This window comes from Nelumbo lutea, chromosome 7 (genome assembly GCF_056320005.1).
Source record: "Nelumbo lutea isolate HS-2025 chromosome 7, American lotus-T2T, whole genome shotgun sequence".
Classification (NCBI taxonomy): domain Eukaryota; kingdom Viridiplantae; phylum Streptophyta; class Magnoliopsida; order Proteales; family Nelumbonaceae; genus Nelumbo; species Nelumbo lutea.
The window spans coordinates 58,424,899-58,445,386 of NC_142690.1; the positions used below are offsets into that span (position 1 = coordinate 58,424,899).

Below are 20,488 nucleotides of genomic sequence, written 5' to 3' on the forward strand. Positions count from 1 at the left end.
CTAGACTTGACATCTCTTTTAGTGTGGGTGTATTAAGTCAGTTGATACAAAGTCCCAGGACCTCTTACTGGGAGGCAGTTACTAGAGTAATAGATTCCTTCAAAGGTGCTCTAGGACATGGTTTGTTATATAAAAAGAGGATGGACTGCAACTGGAAGGGTATATGCAGAGTGGACATGATCATCGTTGGATAGAAGGTCCACTGCAGGTTACTGCACCTTTCTAGGAGGAAATCTTATCACTTGGAAGAATAAGATGCAGAGTGTAGTGTCCAGGAGCAATGCCAAAGCAGAACAAAGGGCTAAGGAGATTGGCATATTGGTTACTGTTCCTGTCAATATGTTTTGTGATAATCAAACTGCTGCCCAATAACAATCTAATTCCAAGTTTCATGAGAGAACTGAACATATTAAATTAGATTGTCATTTCATGAGGGAGAAAGTTACGTGTAGTGATATAGCTACTCCTTTTGTTAAATCTGAAGATCAGTTAGCTGGTCTATTTACTAAAGCCCTGCTCACTTTTCGGGAAGTTACTTACCTGGGTAAATGCACTTACCTGGTTATTCTTTTATTTCCCAGGTAAATAATATAATGACTGTTTTAGCCTTAAAAATCCATTATTAAAAGGGGCAATTTTGCCCCATCCAAGTGTTGACAACTTCCCCCCAGGTGGGAAAGTTACTTACCCACCTGAGAGATGGGCATCACTTACCTGAATGAAATCCATTATTAAATTTTCCATGGACCCCAGACAAATCTGAAAAAAGAACATGGGCATCTTGGTCAATGGGAACCAAAATCCTATTGACCAACTTTCCCCTCTCTCAGAATCCAGAAAAACGAAAGTGAAAGGAAAGGAAAGGTTTTTTTCCATAGAAAGATGATGGAGATTACAGTTCACGATTGAACCGAAGAAGTTGATACTTGAAGAAGGAGGAAGCAGAAATCTTTCAGTTTTGAAACTAAGAGAAGAAGGAAGAGCAACTATTTTCTTAATAGAAGAAGCTCCATAGTGGCTGAAAGGGTTCATCGATGGAGCACTATTTTCATTAAAGAAAACTGGTTGGATGAGTTCGCTGGAATTTCAAGGGAGAAAATATCAGGTGGTTTAAACATCTAATCAGAAGGGTTGGTTTGTGGCTGTGACTGTGGTCTGTGGCAATAATAGAAAACATTTGGTCTGTCTTCTAGAAGGAAAACAGGGATAGGGTTGGAGGTTGTTTGCTCAGAAACTTCAATTTTTTCTGTTAATGAAAGTTGATAAATTGATCGGAGGAAAAAAGAAGGGATAGAAAATTAAGTGGTTGCTACGGACTGGGGGGTCATTTTGAACGTTATGAAAATGAAACTTCAAGTGGTTGCAGGAGTGACGATCTTCCCTTTGGAAAAAAGAGAAGCATTACTGGTTGTTGAAGAACAATTGAGTTCGACAGCTTCAAAACTGAGTTGGGCGTGATTTTGGTGCATAGCTGGACAATCTCCTGTAATAGCGAGGAGTCTTCAAAACTGAGTTGGGCGTGATTTAGGTTATTCGGATTTCCTTTCAACCTCTGGAAGTAAAACAATTCTGGAAAAGATAGTGGCGGCAATAGGGAGGAATCTTCATTTCTTGCAGCATGACGAATCTCAGCTGTGTGATGGTGGAAATCGTCGGAGTGAAGCCGGAAGATGTCGCTTGATCCGTTGAGGTTTTCTCGAAGGGTGTGTGGGCGAGGGTCTGGATCATGATGGAGCATGAAGCGTCATTGTGAAGGGAAGGTCAAGAGGTTGAAGATGGTGCTAATGTGGCAGGTTGGAGGCCACGTGGCAGCAAGGGCTTGGACAGGATATTGTTGACAGACGTTCTAGAGCTAGAAGAACAATGGGGAGGGGGGGTGGAAGAGAAATAAGTTTCGTTCCTCAGAAAGGATGGAAACCTTAAATGATTTTGAAAAAGGGGAAATTAATCTCGATGATGCCAGATATTCCCAGCTCCTAAGGATGCCATCTATAGAAAATGGGGCAAATTCATGCGGCATTTTAACTTAGTGCACCACTTTAAGTTACATGCTTTCCAAATGATCTTCCTTGCTCTCTGCCTTCCCATGAAACCTTCTTGCATTCCTCTCTTATCATATTGTCCATAGAACCATTTACCATGTACATCTCCATTCTATCCTACCTCTCTTTGTGGACATAGTGAAGAAAGAGGAGCTAAATAGACTTCCTGTCTTTTTAGAGGGAGCCCACTTGCAACCAGAAATGGAAGAACTAATCTGAAATGTTAGTGATAAATAAGCAAAAAATTAGTAGATGATAGGTAGCTTTCCTGCTTGCAATGCAAAGAAAACAAATAGGTGGGATAAAGACAAGCAAATTTCCTCTTTTGAAGATTTTCACAAATATTGATTTTCAAATGTATTACCTCCCACCAAGTCCAAACAGAAAGCCCTAGTATTAGCTTTATACTTTATGATTTGTTCAATTGTTACGCTCCATGATTCTTTGCCTACTTTATATTTTTATTTTACTCTAATTACCTGTCTGAGTTTGTTATTGATTCCCATTCCCTCCAAACATATAAAATGAAAAAGAAAATGATTCTCGACTCACTTATGTGGTATCGATGATAAATCATGATAATATTAGATTATTGAGCTTTCTTTTCAATTGAGTGGGGTTTCTTTCTTCCACTTATCAATGTGTATATTGTGCCAATTGCATTTTTTTGATAGACAAACTCATTTTATAAAACAAGAAATGAAAACAGTACAAGCATCCCTAAGAGAGGTGTGAGCTGCAATCTCTCCCGTCATAAAATGTAAAAGATGCAAATTACAATTGATCCCTATTCACCCCTTGCTTAGCTAGAATATCAGCAAGTGCATTAGCTGACCTCATTCATTGTAACCTCAGTGTCATATTTCTTGTTAGCCATCTAATTATCTTCATTTCATTCCTATTAGCACCCAAATGTCATATTTTTTGTTAAACTCAATGTCATATTGTGCCAGTTGCTTTTTTGCAGTCAAGATTACTCTCTTCATTTTTTTTTTGTTTACTTGGTTTCTTAAAACTTTGATCTTTTCTGTTGATTTTAGATATATAACCACTGGCTATCAAATATTAAAGATTGGTGTATAAGCAGACAGCTATGGTGGGGGCACCGTATACCAGTTTGGTATGTTACAGGTAAAGATTCTGAAGAAGAATATATTGTTGCTCGGAATGCTGAAGAAGCTCTAGAAAAAGCTTGCCAAAAGTATGGGGAAGGTGTAGAAATCTATCAGGATCCAGATGTTCTTGATACTTGGTTCTCAAGGTTGGTTGTTATACTTATTTTTACTGATGACTTTAATGTGATAATAAGGCTGCTATTAACATAGCTGCCAACCCTGTTCTTCATGATTGAAATTGAACTAAACATATGGAAGTTAATTAGTATTTCATTAGGGAGAAAATAGAAAGGGTGAAGTTTGTACTCCATATGTTAGTTCCAAGGAGCAACTGGTTGATGTTTTTACAAAAGGTGTAAACATCCTGTGCCATAATGATTTGTGTAACAAGTTGTGATTGATTGGCGTTTATGACCCAACTTGCGGGGGAATGTTCTAATATGTTAAGTGGTGCAGGGGTAATTATGTCATTTCATTTTTTAATTCACCCTAATATAATAACACATTGGGTTCTGTCAGGCCCATTTTTTTCTCTTCCAATCTTTGTATTTTCTCTTCTCTATTTCTTCTATCTATTCTTTCTACCTCTTTTTTTCAATCCATACAATACTATAATATGTATTCTAGTGAAAATTCAAAATTTGATTTTGCAGCATAGAAGAGAAGGTAGTGCCATGAGAGATGGAACCATACTAGGAGAGTTTATGATGTAGCACCTGAAGATGTACCCAATGGATTATCTTCTATGAAGAATTTCTAGCACCATTTAATCTAGTGGTAGGTGTTCATTAACCAAATTTGCCACATTATTAGAAACATGAAGAGTTGCAAGGCAAGTTCTGAGAATTGATGGAAGGGGGTTTTATTCTATTGTCAATGAGCCCATGTGTTTTTCCAGATTTGTTGTCTCCAAAGGAAATTGGATCTTGGCATAATGGATAGTAGAGCAGCAATTAATGAATTTATACTAGTTCCCACTACCATGACATGATGGGGTGGCATGCCTGATATGTTACATGGTGCTTAAATCTTTTCAAATATTGATTTATAGAGTGAGTTTCATTAAATTTGTGTTTGACAAGAGATGAGTGGAAGGCAGCTTTCAATATGGAAGAGAGGATTTCTTCATTTTGTAACTGTGGTTGTTGGGAGCACAATTGTCTTTAAAGTTTTGACTAGTTCTATAATATAATCAGCTATGGTCGCAACTACATTAAACAAATACCTTGTTCCAATCAAGGATCAAGATTTTGCAATGTACCAGCCCGTATCAGTAGATACGTATCGTATCAGTAGGTCACTGATTCACGAAAGTCAGTGTTTCAGGGGGTAGACAATCCTTAAACAAACTTCCCTGCATAGTTTAAAAAAAAAAAAACTAAAAAAATATAACGTGCTGTGACAAAGTCCAATATGCCGGTGCACCCCATCTGGTGTATCAGTCTGTATTGATATTTTCAACCTTGGTTCCAATTATTTGGTGTCAGTTTAACAATTCCTGTTCTACCATTGAAATTTTATCAATGGTCATGTTCTTAGTCAAATTTTACATTCTTGTGACTACTTCTTACTAACTCGATGCATGTCTCCATTTTCAATTAGGGTCTTCTGTTCTCACTGTTTACTTCTTACTGGTTCTCTTATTGGTCCTTTTTCATTAGGTCTAACCAACTATATTAACATTCCATCATTTTATCTTCTTTTGGGGTTAGTCTTTCTGGATGTATTTATTTCTTATTCTATCCTTGATAGTGTTGCTGCTATGCCATCTTGATATCCTTATCTCTGTTACACTTGCAGGACACATTTCGTCGTTGCCTAACACTTCGTTTGAAATGACATTGCTAGTCTGTCTGTTTTTATTGAAAATAAAAAATGTAATATCTGATTGCAATATCTTTTTTATTAATTTATCTAAGTTTCAATGTTGAAGTCTGAACAAGTTGAGGAGACTTGTATTATGGAAGATGTAGTGCCTATATTTTGGATGGTATCGGTGTAGTTATTTTAAGTCCTTTTCTCTAGATTTGAAGCACTTAAACATTTTTCCTGTTATATAATTCCTGCTATTAATCTAATAAAAGGAAAATTAGAATGCTTGTTAAAATTTGTTTTAGATGTAACCCCCCCTCTTAATTATATGGTTCTTTACTAAGATCTTTCTTATACTATCAATATTGCAGTGCACTTTGGCCCTTCAGCACTCTTGGTTGGCCAGATACATCTGCGGATGATTTTAGGAACTTTTATCCAACAACAGTCCTTGAAACTGGGTATGTACTTGCATTCCTTGTTTTTCCTTCATTTCAACCATGACCTTTCTGTTCAAACCATGGTGAAGGATGAGATAATATTGGTTTGCTGCATGATACAACATATTTCTGTTACCTCCATCCTTTAAGTCTACTACATTTTAAATAGACCTAGGGCCCCATTTCTGCAAGTATCAAAATTTTGCCAGCCTCCCAGGTTAGAGTTTTTCTTTTTGTTGTTGGAGTGTATTGGGAGACTGTACCTAGTCAGCCTTGGTTATGAAACTCCTTTTCAGTTATTAATAGAAATGACATAAAATTTGTAGTTGCAATTTCTTGCAGAATTTGTAACAATGCTACTCTATTTTAAGAAATAGTTTGTTGAGCACATTCAAGCATCATGTTTTCTGATATCTAGCTACTTTGAGCTCTTGGCATCTGCATGCATTTCTACGCGTTTCTGCTTTAGTAGAAATCTTGGAAACTTTAAAGAGGCTCTAAGTTTCTTTGTCAGAATACAATGTACTCCTTTGTGTTCATTTGTAATTCTACCTTTCATTGGCACATATTGTCTGTTAATAATGTAGCCTCTGTTTCTGCTCCTTACATGAAGTTGGTTTCAAGATATTAATAGGAAGTCATTGAGAGTTAAAGCAGGTCTATCAATAACCCAAAAAGGAAGTAAGGCTGTCAACTGGTTGAACAGATCTGATAGAACTGACCCAATTATATAGGGCTTGGATCTGAATCATGTATCCAGTGGTAATTGGGTCAGGATTGGTTTTGGTTGTTTCAAAACAGCTAAAAGCCAAACTGACTATATATAATCAAACACATGTACATTAACAGATCAAGATACCCCCAGTCTAATCTCTTTTTCAAGTTATTTACTAATAATAAAGGAGGTAAAACTGAACGGTGATGAGAGATCACCAAGCAAAAAAAAAAAAAAAAACTCATAAAAGATGTACAAGAAAAAAAAGTAGAAACAGGGTGATCTAGTTCAACTCAAGAAGAATCCAGATACTAACACCAAGATCTTCCTTTAAAACCCTGTCAAACTCTGGAAGAATGAGAACCCAGTCAGTAATTGTTTTCCCACAAATAAGAATGATTTGATCTCTTGTTTTCAAATTGCAGCTACAATTAATTTTTACCTTGATAATTCCTCTCATACTTTGCCTTTGAACAAAAAATTTTTCTGGCGATCTAGGTTCCACCCAACTAGCTTTAAAGAGACCAAAGAAAAGTGACAAGCAAATCTAATGTAGGGCATCCAATAAACAAGTGAAGAACATTCTCCCTGCATTTTTACATAAGTAGCACCTAACGGTCAAGTGAAAGGCTCTACTCTGAATATACCACTAGCCAAGCAAAAGTTTCCACCCCTAGAAGAACAGGGCTTCCCCAAACCCCCTTTAATTCAGTTATTTCTCCTTTGTTTCTTAGCAAGGCCTTCTATAAATATTTGACTTAAAACAAACCATTCCTGGATTTTTTCCACCATCTTGAGTCTCTCCTTTTTTACTTGCAATTCAGCTGATTATAGTTTTGGGAGTAACTCCACACATTCCCAAATTTCCCAATCACAAAGAGATCTTTTGAATTTTGGACTCCAAGTTTCTTTGCCTTGATTAACATAAAAATTTCTCCGCAATTGAACTATTCTTCATACCCAAATTGTATAAACATGGGCAGAGATTGCATAAAGATGCAAATCAGTCCTCGAATATTAGGTGTAAATTTGAAGATTAGAAGGAAAGGAAGAAGAGAAGTAAGAGCAGCAATGCAAGAGAAGAAGATGGCGAAAAGAGAAGGAAGAAGAAGGAGAAATCGAATCATCTCTCCTTTCTCCTCTAACCCTTTTTTTATTAAGAATTAAAGTTAAAGTAATGACAAGTATGCCCTTAAGTGGGCGACCAGCTAGGCAATAACATAAAGAGATTAAACAAAAAGAAATAGCAGGCCCATTAACAGAGGCCCATTAGCCAACAATAAAAGAAATGATATTACAAGAGAATATACTAGGGCCCATTCGGCCCAGTCTCTTTACACTCCCCCTCAAGCTGAGCATAGATGTCAATCATGCCCAGCTTGCTTATATAGTGTGTCATTTTCCCTCTTGGAACTCCCTTGGTCAAGATATCAGCCAATTGTTCGTCTGATGTGATGAATGGCAAACAAACTTCTCCTGAGGAAACTCTTTCCCTTATAAAATGTCTATCAACCTCAATGTGCTTAGTTTTGTCATGTTGAACAGGATTATGTGCAATGCTGATAGCTGCTTGGTTGTCATAGTAGAGCATCATTGGCTTCTCGTAGTCAACCCCTAATTCTTCTAGAAGAGATCGTAGCCACAATAATTTTGACACACCATGTGCCATTGCCCTGTATTCTGCTTCAGTTGAGGATCTAGCAATTACAGATTGTTTCTTACTCCTTCATGACACAATGTTCCCAGCAACCAGAGCACATTGACCTGAGGTGGATCTCCTATCATCAATACATCCTGCCCAATCAACATTAGTGAAAGCTTCCAGCTTCATGTGTCCATGTTTAGCAAATAGAATACCTTTCCTTGGAGTACCTTTCAAGTAACACACCCTTTCTGCAGCAGTTAAATGAGTATCTTTGGGAGAATGCATAAATTGACTAATAACACTTACTGCATAGGAAATATCTGGCCGTGTCATGCAAAGATATAACAACTTCCCAAGCAGTCTCTGAAACACCCCCTTATCAGATAAAAGCTCACCATCTGTAGCAGAAAGCTTATGATTAGGATCAGTAGGAGTGGAGATTGGTTTAGCTCCAAGTTTACCAATCTCAGCAAGGAGGTCAAGGACATATTTATGCTGAGAAATGAAGATACCATCCTTAGATCTAGCAACTTCAATGCCCAAAAAATATCGAAGATCTCCCAAATCCTTGATCTCAAATTCTGAGTTGAGAAACCTCTTTAGTTTACTGACCTCATGAGTGTCATTACTCGTGACCACAATATCATCAACATAAACTATCAAGAAGGTCACTAGAGAGCCATTTCTCTTCAAGAATAGGGTATGATCAGATTGAGTTTGTGTGTAGCCAAAGGAGACAAGAGCAACCCTAAAGCTCTCAAACCAAGCCCGAGAAGACTGTTTGAGACCATAAATAGATTTTTGCAGTTTACACACCTTCCCTTGCATTTCCTTCCTATACACCCCTGGAGGCAAAGACATATAGACCTCTTCATGCAGGTCGCCATTCAAGAAGGCATTCTTAACATGAAACTAGTGTAGGGGTCAGTCAAAAGTAGCGGCGAGAGATAACAAAATTCTGACTGAGGTCATCTTAGCGACCGGAGCAAATGTCTTAAGATAGTCAATGCCATACATTTGAGTGTAGCCCTTAGCAACCAGCCTAGCCTTAAACCTCTCAATAGAGCCATCGGAGTGATATTTAATGGTAAACACCCATTTACAACCCATTGGTTCCTTCCCTTTAGGCAAGTCAACAATATCCCAGGTATGGTTCTTATTGCAAAGCATCCAGTTCAGCCATCATAGCATTCCTCCATTCAGGTTGAGATAAGGCTTCCGGTATGGACTTGGGTATCACATGGGAAGAAACAGATGCATGAAAAGAGTAGTAGGAAGGAGAGAGAAGGCTGTAAGACAGGTGTTTGGAGATACAATGGGCTGTACACTTCCGCTTGCCCTTGCGGAGAGCAATAGGAAGGTCAAGGTCTGGGAAAGTTGTAGATGGGTCAGAAGAAGGCTGACCTGTTACCTCAGGAATGATGGGAGGAGCAAGAGGCTCTTCTGAAGGAGTGGAAACAACCTACCCATGCCTGAATCTCTGCCTTTGGTACCACCTTTGGAGAACAGGAGGAGGAGGAATAGGAATATCAGAGGTAGGTCCAGTGGTAGAGGTGGACACCTCATGATAGGACTCGAGGAATGGGAAGAGGAACAACTGGAGACATAGCAAAGGGCTCTTTAGATTTCTCCCCCTCAGGAGGAATGCTAAAGAAAGGAGTCAACTCAGCAAAGGTGACATCCTGAGATGCAAAACGGGTGCCACGAACTAGATTAAAGCAGCAATATCCCTTCTGTGTGGAAGCATATCCCAGAAAAACACATCTATGAGCCTTAGGTTCAAACTTGTGCCTGTGATGATTGTGAATATGCACATAGCAAGTGCACCCAAAAACACAGAGAGGAAGAGAAAAGATATCCGCATCTGGGAAGAGAAGGCTAAAGGGGGTTTTAAAGTCAAGGACTCGGGAGGGCATACGGTTGATAAAAAAAGTAGTAGTAAGAACAACATCTCCCCAAAATTTTATAGGAACATGAGATGCAAACAAGAGGGATCTAGCAACTTCAACCACATGTTTGTTCTTCCTTTCTGCCACCCCATTTTGTTGTGGAGTGTAGGAACAAGAACTTTGATGAATAACCCCAAAAGTTTCAAGATAGGTGGAGAGGGTTCTTTCAAAATACTCCTTAGCATTATCAGAACGGAATATTTTGATACGAGTGTTAAACTGGGTGAGGATGAGTTCATGAAAATTTTGCACAATAACTGGTACTTCATCCCTGGATTTCATGAGATAAATTCAAGTGTAACGCGAATAGTCATCAATAAAAAGGATAAAGTACCTGTAACCCCCCATAGTTGGCAAATGATATGGCCCCCACACGTCAGAGTGAACAATATGGAAAGGAGAAAGGGATCTTTTATTGCTTACTGAATAGGAATGTCTACAATGCTTTGCCAGTTCACACGACTCACAATGAAGACTCGATAAAGACACTCCCTTAAACATATTTGGAAACAAATGACTCAAAGCATAAAATGACAAATGACCAAATCAAAAGTGACATAACAAGATTTTGTTAACAGACTCTGACAAGACTGACTCTAAGGAAACTCCATGAGGTGGTCCCAAAGCTCGATCTGGTGTGTCCAACAAGTATATTCCGTTCGCCTCATGGACACTCCCAATCATCCTCTGAGATTGTAGGTCCTGAAAAACACAATAGGTGGGAAAAAAGGTTATGTTGTAATTCATGGATTTAGTTAAGCTGCTAACAGATACAAGGTTTGTGTTAAGTTTAGGGACATGAAGGATAGAGGATAAATAAAGGGTGTTAGAGGTCTTTATATCTCCTTTACCAGAGACAAGAGTAAGAGACCCATCAGCAAGGGATATTTTCTCTTTGCCAGAGAGAAGGTGGTATGAGCAGAAGAGATTAGACAGGCTGGTCATATGGTCTGATGCACTGGAATCAATAATCCAAGGGATTTTATGATTACCTGAAACTGAAGCATGATTTGCAGAAGCGCGAATACCTGAGTGAGCAAATGCTGATGAAGATGATGTGTTGTTGGAAGGGTGAGATGAAGAAACCGTAGCTTCCAAGTTATTTAGGAGCCTCCCATACTTTTCAAAATCTGCCTTCATTGCTGCCAACTTTTCAATGGTTGATTATTTCTCTTCACTCTCCTTATTTCCTTCTTCAGGTACTGTAGCAACATTAGCTGTCTTAGGCTTTCCTACCTGACTGCCCTTCTTAGAGCTGTTGTTATTCTTTTTCTCAATAGGACCCTTTGGCTTTATTCCAGCATGTGCAAAGTGTTCTGTAGGCGAACCTTGCAACTGAACCTGCCGCCTACTCTCATCACTACTTATCATAGCATATGCCTGTGAAAGAGTAACCTCATCTCTGGCCAGGATATTTTGCCTAATGATGTCAAACTCAGGGTTGAGTTCAATGAGAAATTCAAACGCCCTATTTCTCTCCACCGACTTCCTATACATTTCAGCATCATTCTTACTCTCCCATACAACTGTTTCCATAACATCAATTTCTTGCCATAGGGATTGCTACACTCTTCTCCCCCTGTCTTAGGTTCTTCACATCACTTTTCAACTTATATACTCTGGCTACATTCAATTTCCGTGAATAAGTTTCAGTAACACTGTCCCATATCTCCTTAGCCGAAGACATCCAGAGATAGTGTTGACTTATATGAGGTTGCATAGAATTGACCAACCATCCTATGATAGTATAGTTCTCTTGCATCCATTTTTCAAATTCAGGGTTTGTCTCTTCGGGTTTCACTTTACTACTTGTGAGATACCCGAGTTTTCCTCTACTACAGACATAAATTCTTATAGACTGTGCCCAAGCAAGATAATTTGTCCCATCTAGCTTGATTGTGGTTACACCAGTCAAAACGGAATCTACCGAGCCAAGGCTTGAAACCGGCACTTGCTTGAACTCACTTCCGTATGGCTCCATTAATCAAACGAAAATCAAAGAACCTGAAATTTTGTCTATATAAACTTACTTGAAGTCAAACCAGTACCCAGATGCTTGAAAACTAGGGTTTTACTCTGTTCAACTATTGGGGAGAAAGAGAGAAGATGCACTCCTACCAGACCTTCCCAATCTCTTCCAAACTTGAACCGCCCTCCTTTAGGAGTCACAAGACACCTCCCAAGCACAGAGCGCCACACCCAAGCTTCACCTTTACCTGTACCTTCGAAAATCTCTAATCGGCTAGGGTTTCGGGCAGCAACAGAACAACACCGCTTCTTGGCAATATCCAACTAGATTTAAACTCTCCAAACCCTCTACCAACTAGGCCAGAGATCCTCTGTACTATAGAGAATCTATCTCTCCATACACTCTCTTAACCTAAGGGTGTATGGGAAAAGAAGAAAAGGAAAAGGAAGAAATAGACCTGCTCTGATACCAAGATGCAAATCAGTCCTCAATATTAGGTGTAAATTTGAAGATTAGAAGGAAAGGAAGAAGAGAAGTAAGAGCAGCAATGCAAGAGAAGAAGATGGCGAAAAGAAGGAAGAAGAAGAAGAAATCGAATCATCTCTCCTTTCTCCTCTAACCCTTTTTTTATTAAGAATTAAAGTTAAGGTAATGACAAGTATTCCCTTAAGTGGGCGGCCAGGTAGGCAGTAACATAAAGAGATTAAACAAAAAGAAATAATAGGCCCATTAACAGAGGCCCATTAGCCAACAATAAAAGAAATGATATTACAAGAGAATATACTAGGGCCCATTCGGCCCAGTCTCTTTATACATAACTTTCCAAATCCTAGCTAATAATCTTCCCAAAATTTAATTGTTGAGCCATCTCCAACTCTAAAGGAAAGAAGATTAAGGAAAGCTGATTGAAAACCACATTATGCCATTCCAAACACTCACTACATAAGAGGACCTTACTTCTTTGAAATCCCACCCGAACCCAATCACCCCATATTTGCATGCCACAACCCCTCTCAATAAAGCTTCCCTCCCAAATTCCCACAAGAGTTTCCCCAAGAGCGCCTTATTAAAAGGTTTCGACTTACTAATTCCGAAACCCCCATCATTCTTCTCCCTACAGACCCTATCCCTCTTTACTAAATGAAATTTCTTTTCAAACCCTTTGACTCTCCATTAAAATTCTTTGCGTTTTTTCTATCGAATTTACCATAGAGGAAGGTACTTTTAATAATGAGATGTACTGAAGCCGAGGGTCATTAATTCGGCTGTAGAGGCTATTAGGAGCTGGATGTCTATACATTCTGAATTCAAAGATAAAACTTCTGATTATATATTGTTTTTTGAGGGTGCCCCTTTTTTGAGGTCCTCTTTTGTACTGCTACTCATTGTATACAGGACCTTTTATTACTGTAAATAATACTTTATCTTTTCTCAAAAATGAGATGTAGAACACTGGAAGATTGGAAAGCACACTTACTATAGGAGTTATCCTCCCTCCAAGTGACAAGTATCTCCCCTTCCATCCTGCCAGTCTTTGACCTATTCTATCAATAATTGGTTGCCGAGTTGGTGACACCACCAAACAACCCAAAGATTGCAAACAATCTTCTAGGAGATTCTATGAAATGTTTCCTACTCCAATCATCACACTTTTCATTAGGTTGTTCTTTTGCCCTTCTAGCCCCTCAAATTGTCATCTGCAAATTGGGGGTGAGTAATGGGAACTCCATTTATACCTATTTTAAAACCCTCAAATATCCTACCTCTGCTCCTTTAAGCAATAAATGTTTTAAAACTTTTTCCACCAATACAAACAGTAGGAGAGAGAAAGGATCTCCTTGTCTTTTACCCCTTGAAGCTTGAAAGAAGAGGTGTAGATATTCCATTAACAAGCACTGTGAAAGACATTGCAGAGACATATAAAACATCCAACTTCCCCACCTTTTCCCAACACCCGTTCTAGACATGAAGCCCCACTCAGCATGATCTTAAGCCTTTTCAATATCAAGTTTGTAGATCAATCCCTCCTTGCCAGTTTTTAATCTTGTGTCCACACATTCACATGCAATCATCACTCCATTGAGAACTTGTCTACCTTGTACAAAAGCCATTTGGGTTGGACCTACTATCTCATGCAGTATTGCTCTTAACCTTCTAGATAAAACCTTTGCCACAATCTTGTAAGGGCTTGAAATCTAACTGATTGGTCTGAAGTCTTTCACTTTACAAGCTCCCCCCACTTTGGGAATGAGGAAAATGAATGTAGCATTTGCACTCTTCTCAATCAACTTTTCCTTCTAGAAATCATTCATCATCGCCATTACATCCCCTTCTAGGATATGCCAACAGCTTTCATAAAACAAGAGATTAAAAACATTTGGACCTGAAGCCTTGTCACCCTTCATTTTGTTCACCGCTTCCCACACTTCCACTGCATCAAACTCTCTCTCCAGTCACTGTTTAAAACCCTCCCCAATTCTTCCAAACTCCATTCTTCCAAAAAAAAAAAAAAAACAGAAATTCTTTATAATGGTTAATGTAGAAATTTATAATTGCTTCCACAACTCCTTTTGGATCCTTGATAACTCTATCTTCTTCGTCCAACCTCAACACATGAAAGAAAGGTGTATTCCTTATCTCCCTCCTTTAGCCATAAAGCTCATGATTTCTGCCTCTGCATTACTTCCTCCCTATGAATTACCTCCTTTAGTTCCCCCCTTAAGAGCATCTTTTCCCTCTTTGCTTCCCTTGATAGGATGTCCCTTTCTTCTGTCCTCTCCAACTCTGCCATTTTATTGAGATTTTCTGCTTTTTTATTTGAAATGTGCCCGAACACCTCCTTATTCAACACTTTAAATCCTCCCTTAAGGCCATTAGCTGCTTCATTAGAATAAAACCTGCCCTTCCTTCAAAGTAATAACTTCTCCATCTTTCTTCAACAAAATCCAAAAAATGTGGATGCTTCAGCCACATGTTTTCAATTTTAAAAGGCTTCAGCCAGATGATATTTGTGTAATATTATCATATTATGATATCTAAATGTGTCAATTTGACAAGTAGCTATGTTATCAAATTACTGGTTAGAAGTATAGCCGTCAATTATGATCAGGTTTTATTGGGTCAGACCTGATAGTCCCAATTACAGACCCTATAATGTCTGGTTTAGAACTGGTTCTGCATGTAATCAGGTCTGGTTGTATTTAGTGGATTCAACACTAAGTTAAAGCATACTTTCTGATTGTATTTAGTGGATTCAAGAGGGACAGGTGAAGTGGGATTTCTTACTGATGGTAATGGCATGTGTTATTTCAGATAAGGCTAGAATGAATTGCATTGATAAATCTGAGAAGTATACCACACAAATTTTGGACTGAGACTCAGAGACCAATGCGATGATGTTTCTGAACTCTAAGCCTGCTGGGAAGACTGATGATCATGGTGACTGTGATAGTGTCTTGCTGCTTCTAGAGAGAGAGAGAGCCACTATGGGCTGGTTATGAAGATAGTTAGTGGCCAACATGGGCTAGACAGAAATGAGCCAAAATAGGCCAACAATAGACCGCATTGAGTCAACGAAAACTGCCATTATGGACTGGCTTTAGGAATTGATCCAATAATGTCCCACGTCAGGCCCATAGTGGGTCAACAAAGACGAAAATGCCTCAATGAACTTCTTCCTTTTTCTTTGTTTTTGTTCCTGAAATGGGTCTCTATGGGCCAGATTGAAGAAGAGCAGCAGGGCTATCAAAAATTGTGTCTGAACACATTTGACTGGTGTGAACCAGATTGACTAGTCTAAATCGGTCCAACTGGGTTAATCATTTCTTAAAAAACACTTGTAGTGACAGCAGGGCCCATCCAGATTTGATATCATAGAGCTCATAAACATAACGCCAGTCATAGTGACAGTGCACAACCTCCAATAATCAGCACAAGATATGGATCAACCAGTGCTGGGACATCTCAACCAAGAAAAACCTTGAAACCAATATATTGAAAACATGTTCACCACTCTGGATGATTTGGATGAATGAAACAACCTTTGAGAAGGCTTTGGAGTCACCAGTAACATCCATGAAGACGAGAAATGCCAGCGTTTGGAACTTGATCATTACACCTCACTTTCCTGTTTAATAATGGAATGCATACGATGACTTGATGCATACACTAGCAAATGAAAATAGAGCATAAGGCTTTAGAGCTGCACCAAATATTAGAAATCAATTAAATGATGAAGCACATTCTGGTCCAAAAAGGCAAAAACAAAACATTATACTCAAATCTAAGATAAGTTGTCGATCCGACAGCAGCGGAAGTGAGAGACTGACAAGCACACACTATTACAGATAACTCTGTTAATGATGATAGATGGTCCGGTTCATGTTTTCAATAGTATGAATGACCATCTTCATAGATAGTCGGGACAAGCTGCAAATTGAGGAAACCCAACTGTAATGGATATTGGCTTGGTCTGCTAACTCCAGGTTCGTTGGTAGTGATGGAAAATTCAAAAAATCTGGAATGAAAAATTAACAGATGTGATGAAGGTGTGTTTTGCTGGCGATGGAACTGTTCAGTAAGAGCTTCAATGGTGATAGGAAAAAGACAGACCAACCTGTTATAGCTGTTGGAGAATGATAAAGGTGAGGAATTTTTATGCAGTACCAAGTAAATGACCATGATATTTTCACATATGAGCAGAATAGGTCCTTTTGGACGCAGGCACATCAAAGTGAATATTAGTGGGTGGTGGTATATGATAGAATGATTGAATTGGATAGAGAAATCAGAGAAGTACCTCTATCATTAGACACAAGAAAATAAAACTATGAAGTAAACCTGAAGGAAGTGAGACAAAATAAAGAGTGGACCTATTGGGTGGCAAAGGTGCTGGCCTCCCGCTGGAAGAGTAGGAGCTAGCTGAACGACTTCTAGGCCTGATCTACCTTATGCTCCGATACCATGTTTGATTTCAGAGGATGGAAAGTATTGTATTGCTAAATCTAATAAATACATCACACAATTTATAGACTGAGAGACTTAGAGACCAAATAAAATCAAAGCTCCATCTTAAACTAATCACAAACCATCCCAAACTCTATTGTAACAACCTTTATCTCATCATAAGGACCCAAAACTTATCTCAATTTCCTTGCAGCATGTCAAGTTTATTTCCTTTATAATGGATATGATTTTATTGGTGTTGTTTTTTATTTTTTCTAGCTAGTCAATTGCATAATGGCATGGGGAAATTATTTGTCTAATTAATTGGTTGAATAATGCTTTGATGCCTCCCTTTCTTAGTTCAATTTTATTTTATGTAAAGTTGTCTTTAACATGTTCTATTTTTTGGACAGGCATGACATTTTATTCTTTTGGGTGGCACGGATGATAATGATGGGGATCGAGTTCACAGGGACTGTTCCCTTTTCTAATGTTTATTTGCATGGACTCATCCGGGACTCTCAAGTAAATAATTAAATAAGTGTTGCTTCTGAATAGCTGCATTTGTTTTTCTACTGTATTCAGTAAATAATCCCTTATTTTGAAAATATAAAGAGCTAATAATTGATTGTGATTTAGGAGTACTTTAGTTGTAAGTTTTTACTTTATGTATTTGTGTTTATGTTTTCTATTTACTAGGTGCATGGTTCTTGAACTGTATTAATGATTTGGTTTTGCTTTACTTATGAAGCATGATAATCATTTAGAACCATTTAGCAACTTATCTAAAAATCAGGGAGCAGAAAATCATTGTAGTTGTAATTGTATCTTGCTCCATAATTGGACATGTTATTGATGGCTTTGTTTTTTGTAGTCTGTTGTAATGTTGTAATTCTGCTAGTATGTAGCTGCAGGGGGTATTTTTTGTCTTTTCCATTTTTTTTTTATTCCAATCACTTGTTATCTCCTTGTCTGCTTTTGAGATTAATCTATTAAGCACATCTGTCACCAGTGTATGAAGACAACGGGAGAGAGGATCACCTTGTCTTAAATCCTTGTAGGCTGAAAAAAAATAAACCCGTCACCATTCCATTAACTAACACAGAGTAATGAATTGAATTGAGGCTGCCAAAAACCCAATTACACCATCTTTCCCCAATCCCAACTCCTAAGTACCTCTAAAAGGAAACTCCAATCCAACTTACAAGCAACAAATCTCCTCATTCCTTCACACGCATTGGTTATTAGAATCTGATCGGCTGTTCGCCTTCCTGGTACAAAGTCTCCTTGAGCATGACTAATAAGAGACAGGAGAACCACTTTAATACTCAAAGACATCTTTGTCAAGATTTTATAAATACTTGTCACCAAACTAATGGGCCTGAAATCTTTAGGGTGTTTAGCATCAATCTTTTTAGGAACAAGAGCTTGGAAACTCTAACAAAGGCTTTTGTCACCAAGGGTTCCTAGCCTAACATAATAGGATAGTGGTCAAAGGTAACTCTAAGCAAGGCTTTTTTCACCAAGCCCCTCCAAAGGCTTTTGTCACCACACATTATTTCTACAAACAAATTCAGAAATAGGAGTAGTAGAAAGTAAACAGAAAGAAATTTGTAAAGCCTGTGGTTTCTTGAACTCCAAAGTAAACAGTCAGCCCAACCTATGCCCTTTCCTCCTCACCTTCTGTACTAGTCCTGAATCAAACATCCATCATGAGAAAAAGAAACCCATGTGAAAGCTACTTTTCCTAATTTAGGGCCATTCCTACAACCCTAGAACTAGCTTAAACCTATGTGAAAGCTAACCTATGGTTGATAGTTTCTCTATTGGTAAAGGCTGCATATATAAGCTCCAAAATTTCCCAAGGGATGATCCATGAACCTTAAGAGCATTCCAAAGCCTTCCCCAAATCACTATCATCATCTGAGCCTTGTCCTAATTATATGGTATCAGCTACGTGGATCCTCTTTTACCATTCCATTATGTGGTCTGCCCAAAAACAGAGGATATAGGTAAGGAGTAAGGACAAATAAAATAAAAAATGCAGAACTGATTTGGAATGAGATTAGAAGAGAAGAGGAGAGAAGATGGAAGAAAATGGGGCTGTGGCAGAGAGGAAGAGAAAACTAACTAGCTCTAAGCCTCTAACTGCCACTCCTCTTTTATTACAAAGTCTGAAGTACCCCTACTTAAGTAATAAATAAAAGTGAAATAAAAAAGGTAAAAAGACTCTTATACCCTGCAACCTAATACAATTAAGAAACTAGATGATTTCTAACACTCCCCTTCAGCTTGCTACAAATGTAATTCATACAAGTATGACTTAATCATTTCGTAAAGAGGGCAGCCAACTGATCTTCTGACCTCACATACAGGGTAATCAATTCTCTGTTAGTGACCTTTTTTCTCACAGAATGGCAGTCCACTTCTATATGCTTGGTTCTTCCATGAAATACCAGGTTGGACAAGATGTGAATTGCAACTTGATTATCAGAGGACCCCTAAACTAAATGAAATGTCTTGTCTGGTGACAGTAAGATAAGTTTTACCACCAACCTCTTGTACCTTCATGGATCTTCCAATAGCTTCCCCTCACTATCAATGATCTCTGTTGTTTGGGTTAATAGGGGTTTCAACTGGCTTAGCCCCTAGTAACCATGTTTCCTCTAAATGAACACTGCACCCAATGTAAATCACACTACTAATTCAGTACTAAATCCCCTAAGCCAAGCACATGGTGACTGTTTCAAACCATGAATTGCTTTCTTTAACCCACACACCACCTTCGCTACGTCCCCTGGGCAACATACCTAGGAGGTTGCTCCAAATTAACCTCCAATTACCCACATAGAATACCCATTTTGGCAACTGGGGAGAAGGTCTCAGTATAGTCAACCTCATGCATTTGAGTGTACCTGTTTTCTACCAATCGTGCTTACTATCGATCAAAACTACCACTAGGGCAATGCTTAGTTCAGTGATTTAAAAGGCATGCTTAGGCGCACAGGGGAGGTGCTTTTCAGGGTGTGCACCTCGCCTAGGTCCTAGGACTAGGTGTGCGCCTTTCGAAAATTTGACACTTTTTTGCTTTTTTTTTGAATGTAGCGGCTGGGCTGGGGGCAAGCCCAAACATGAACCCCCAATTTGGTACTGTTGCTCATTCATTCATCCTAATAAAATGTCTTCTTAAAAAGCAATTAAAACTATAAGATCATTATTTTTTTGTGGGAAAACTGAGAATTTAAGACCTAACGTGGACTTGTTTGGGCTTGCCTCGAGGGGCATGGCACAAAGATGGCTTGTAGAATCAGGAATGTAATATGTTTTACATTACATTAGCTACTTGAAGTAATGCAACTGAGTGAAAAAAGAGATTAGAGGTTTTACATGCTTGAAAATGTTTTATATGTTTGATTTTATTTTTAAATTCTCATTTGAATATGCTTTACATCTTATGTTTATGTATTGTAATTTTAGATAATGGGTTTTTTAAAACATTTATTTTAAAATTTAAGTTTATATTTTTTATTAATATTATGTTTAATATTTTTTAATATTTTTGGCTTTTTTTTTGAATTTTCTGGCATTTTTTGATTTTTTAGCATTCTTTTTGTATTTTTGTGCCTTGCTTCAAAAAGGTGCATGCCTCGCCTTGCGCCTTGCACCTTGCACCTCAGGTGCAATTTGACCCCTGCGCCTTTTTTGCGCCTTGCGCTTTTAAAACATTGGCTTAGCTGTATAAACCCATTTGCACCCTATTGCTAATTTGTTGGTAGGCAAGGAGGTGAGCTTCCATGTATGGTTAAATTCAAAAGCATGAAACTCTTCATCTATAACCTTCTTCCATTCAGGTGAGG

General features: G+C 38.3%; 1 protein-coding gene across 10 annotated transcripts in view; it reads left to right on the forward strand.

Moving 5' to 3' along the window:
• EMB2247 (protein EMBRYO DEFECTIVE 2247) overlaps window positions 1-20,488 on the forward strand; it is a 91,818-nt gene that overhangs the window by 38,693 nt on the left and 32,637 nt on the right. For all 10 annotated transcript variants that reach the window (XM_088953290.1, XM_088953289.1, XM_088953291.1 and 7 more), the window contains 3 exons: window positions 3,083-3,303; window positions 5,341-5,430; window positions 17,045-17,156. In XM_088953290.1, the coding sequence (XP_088809416.1) occupies window positions 3,083-3,303; window positions 5,341-5,430; window positions 17,045-17,156 (423 nt within the window). The remainder of the gene's footprint in view (window positions 1-3,082; window positions 3,304-5,340; window positions 5,431-17,044; window positions 17,157-20,488) is intronic.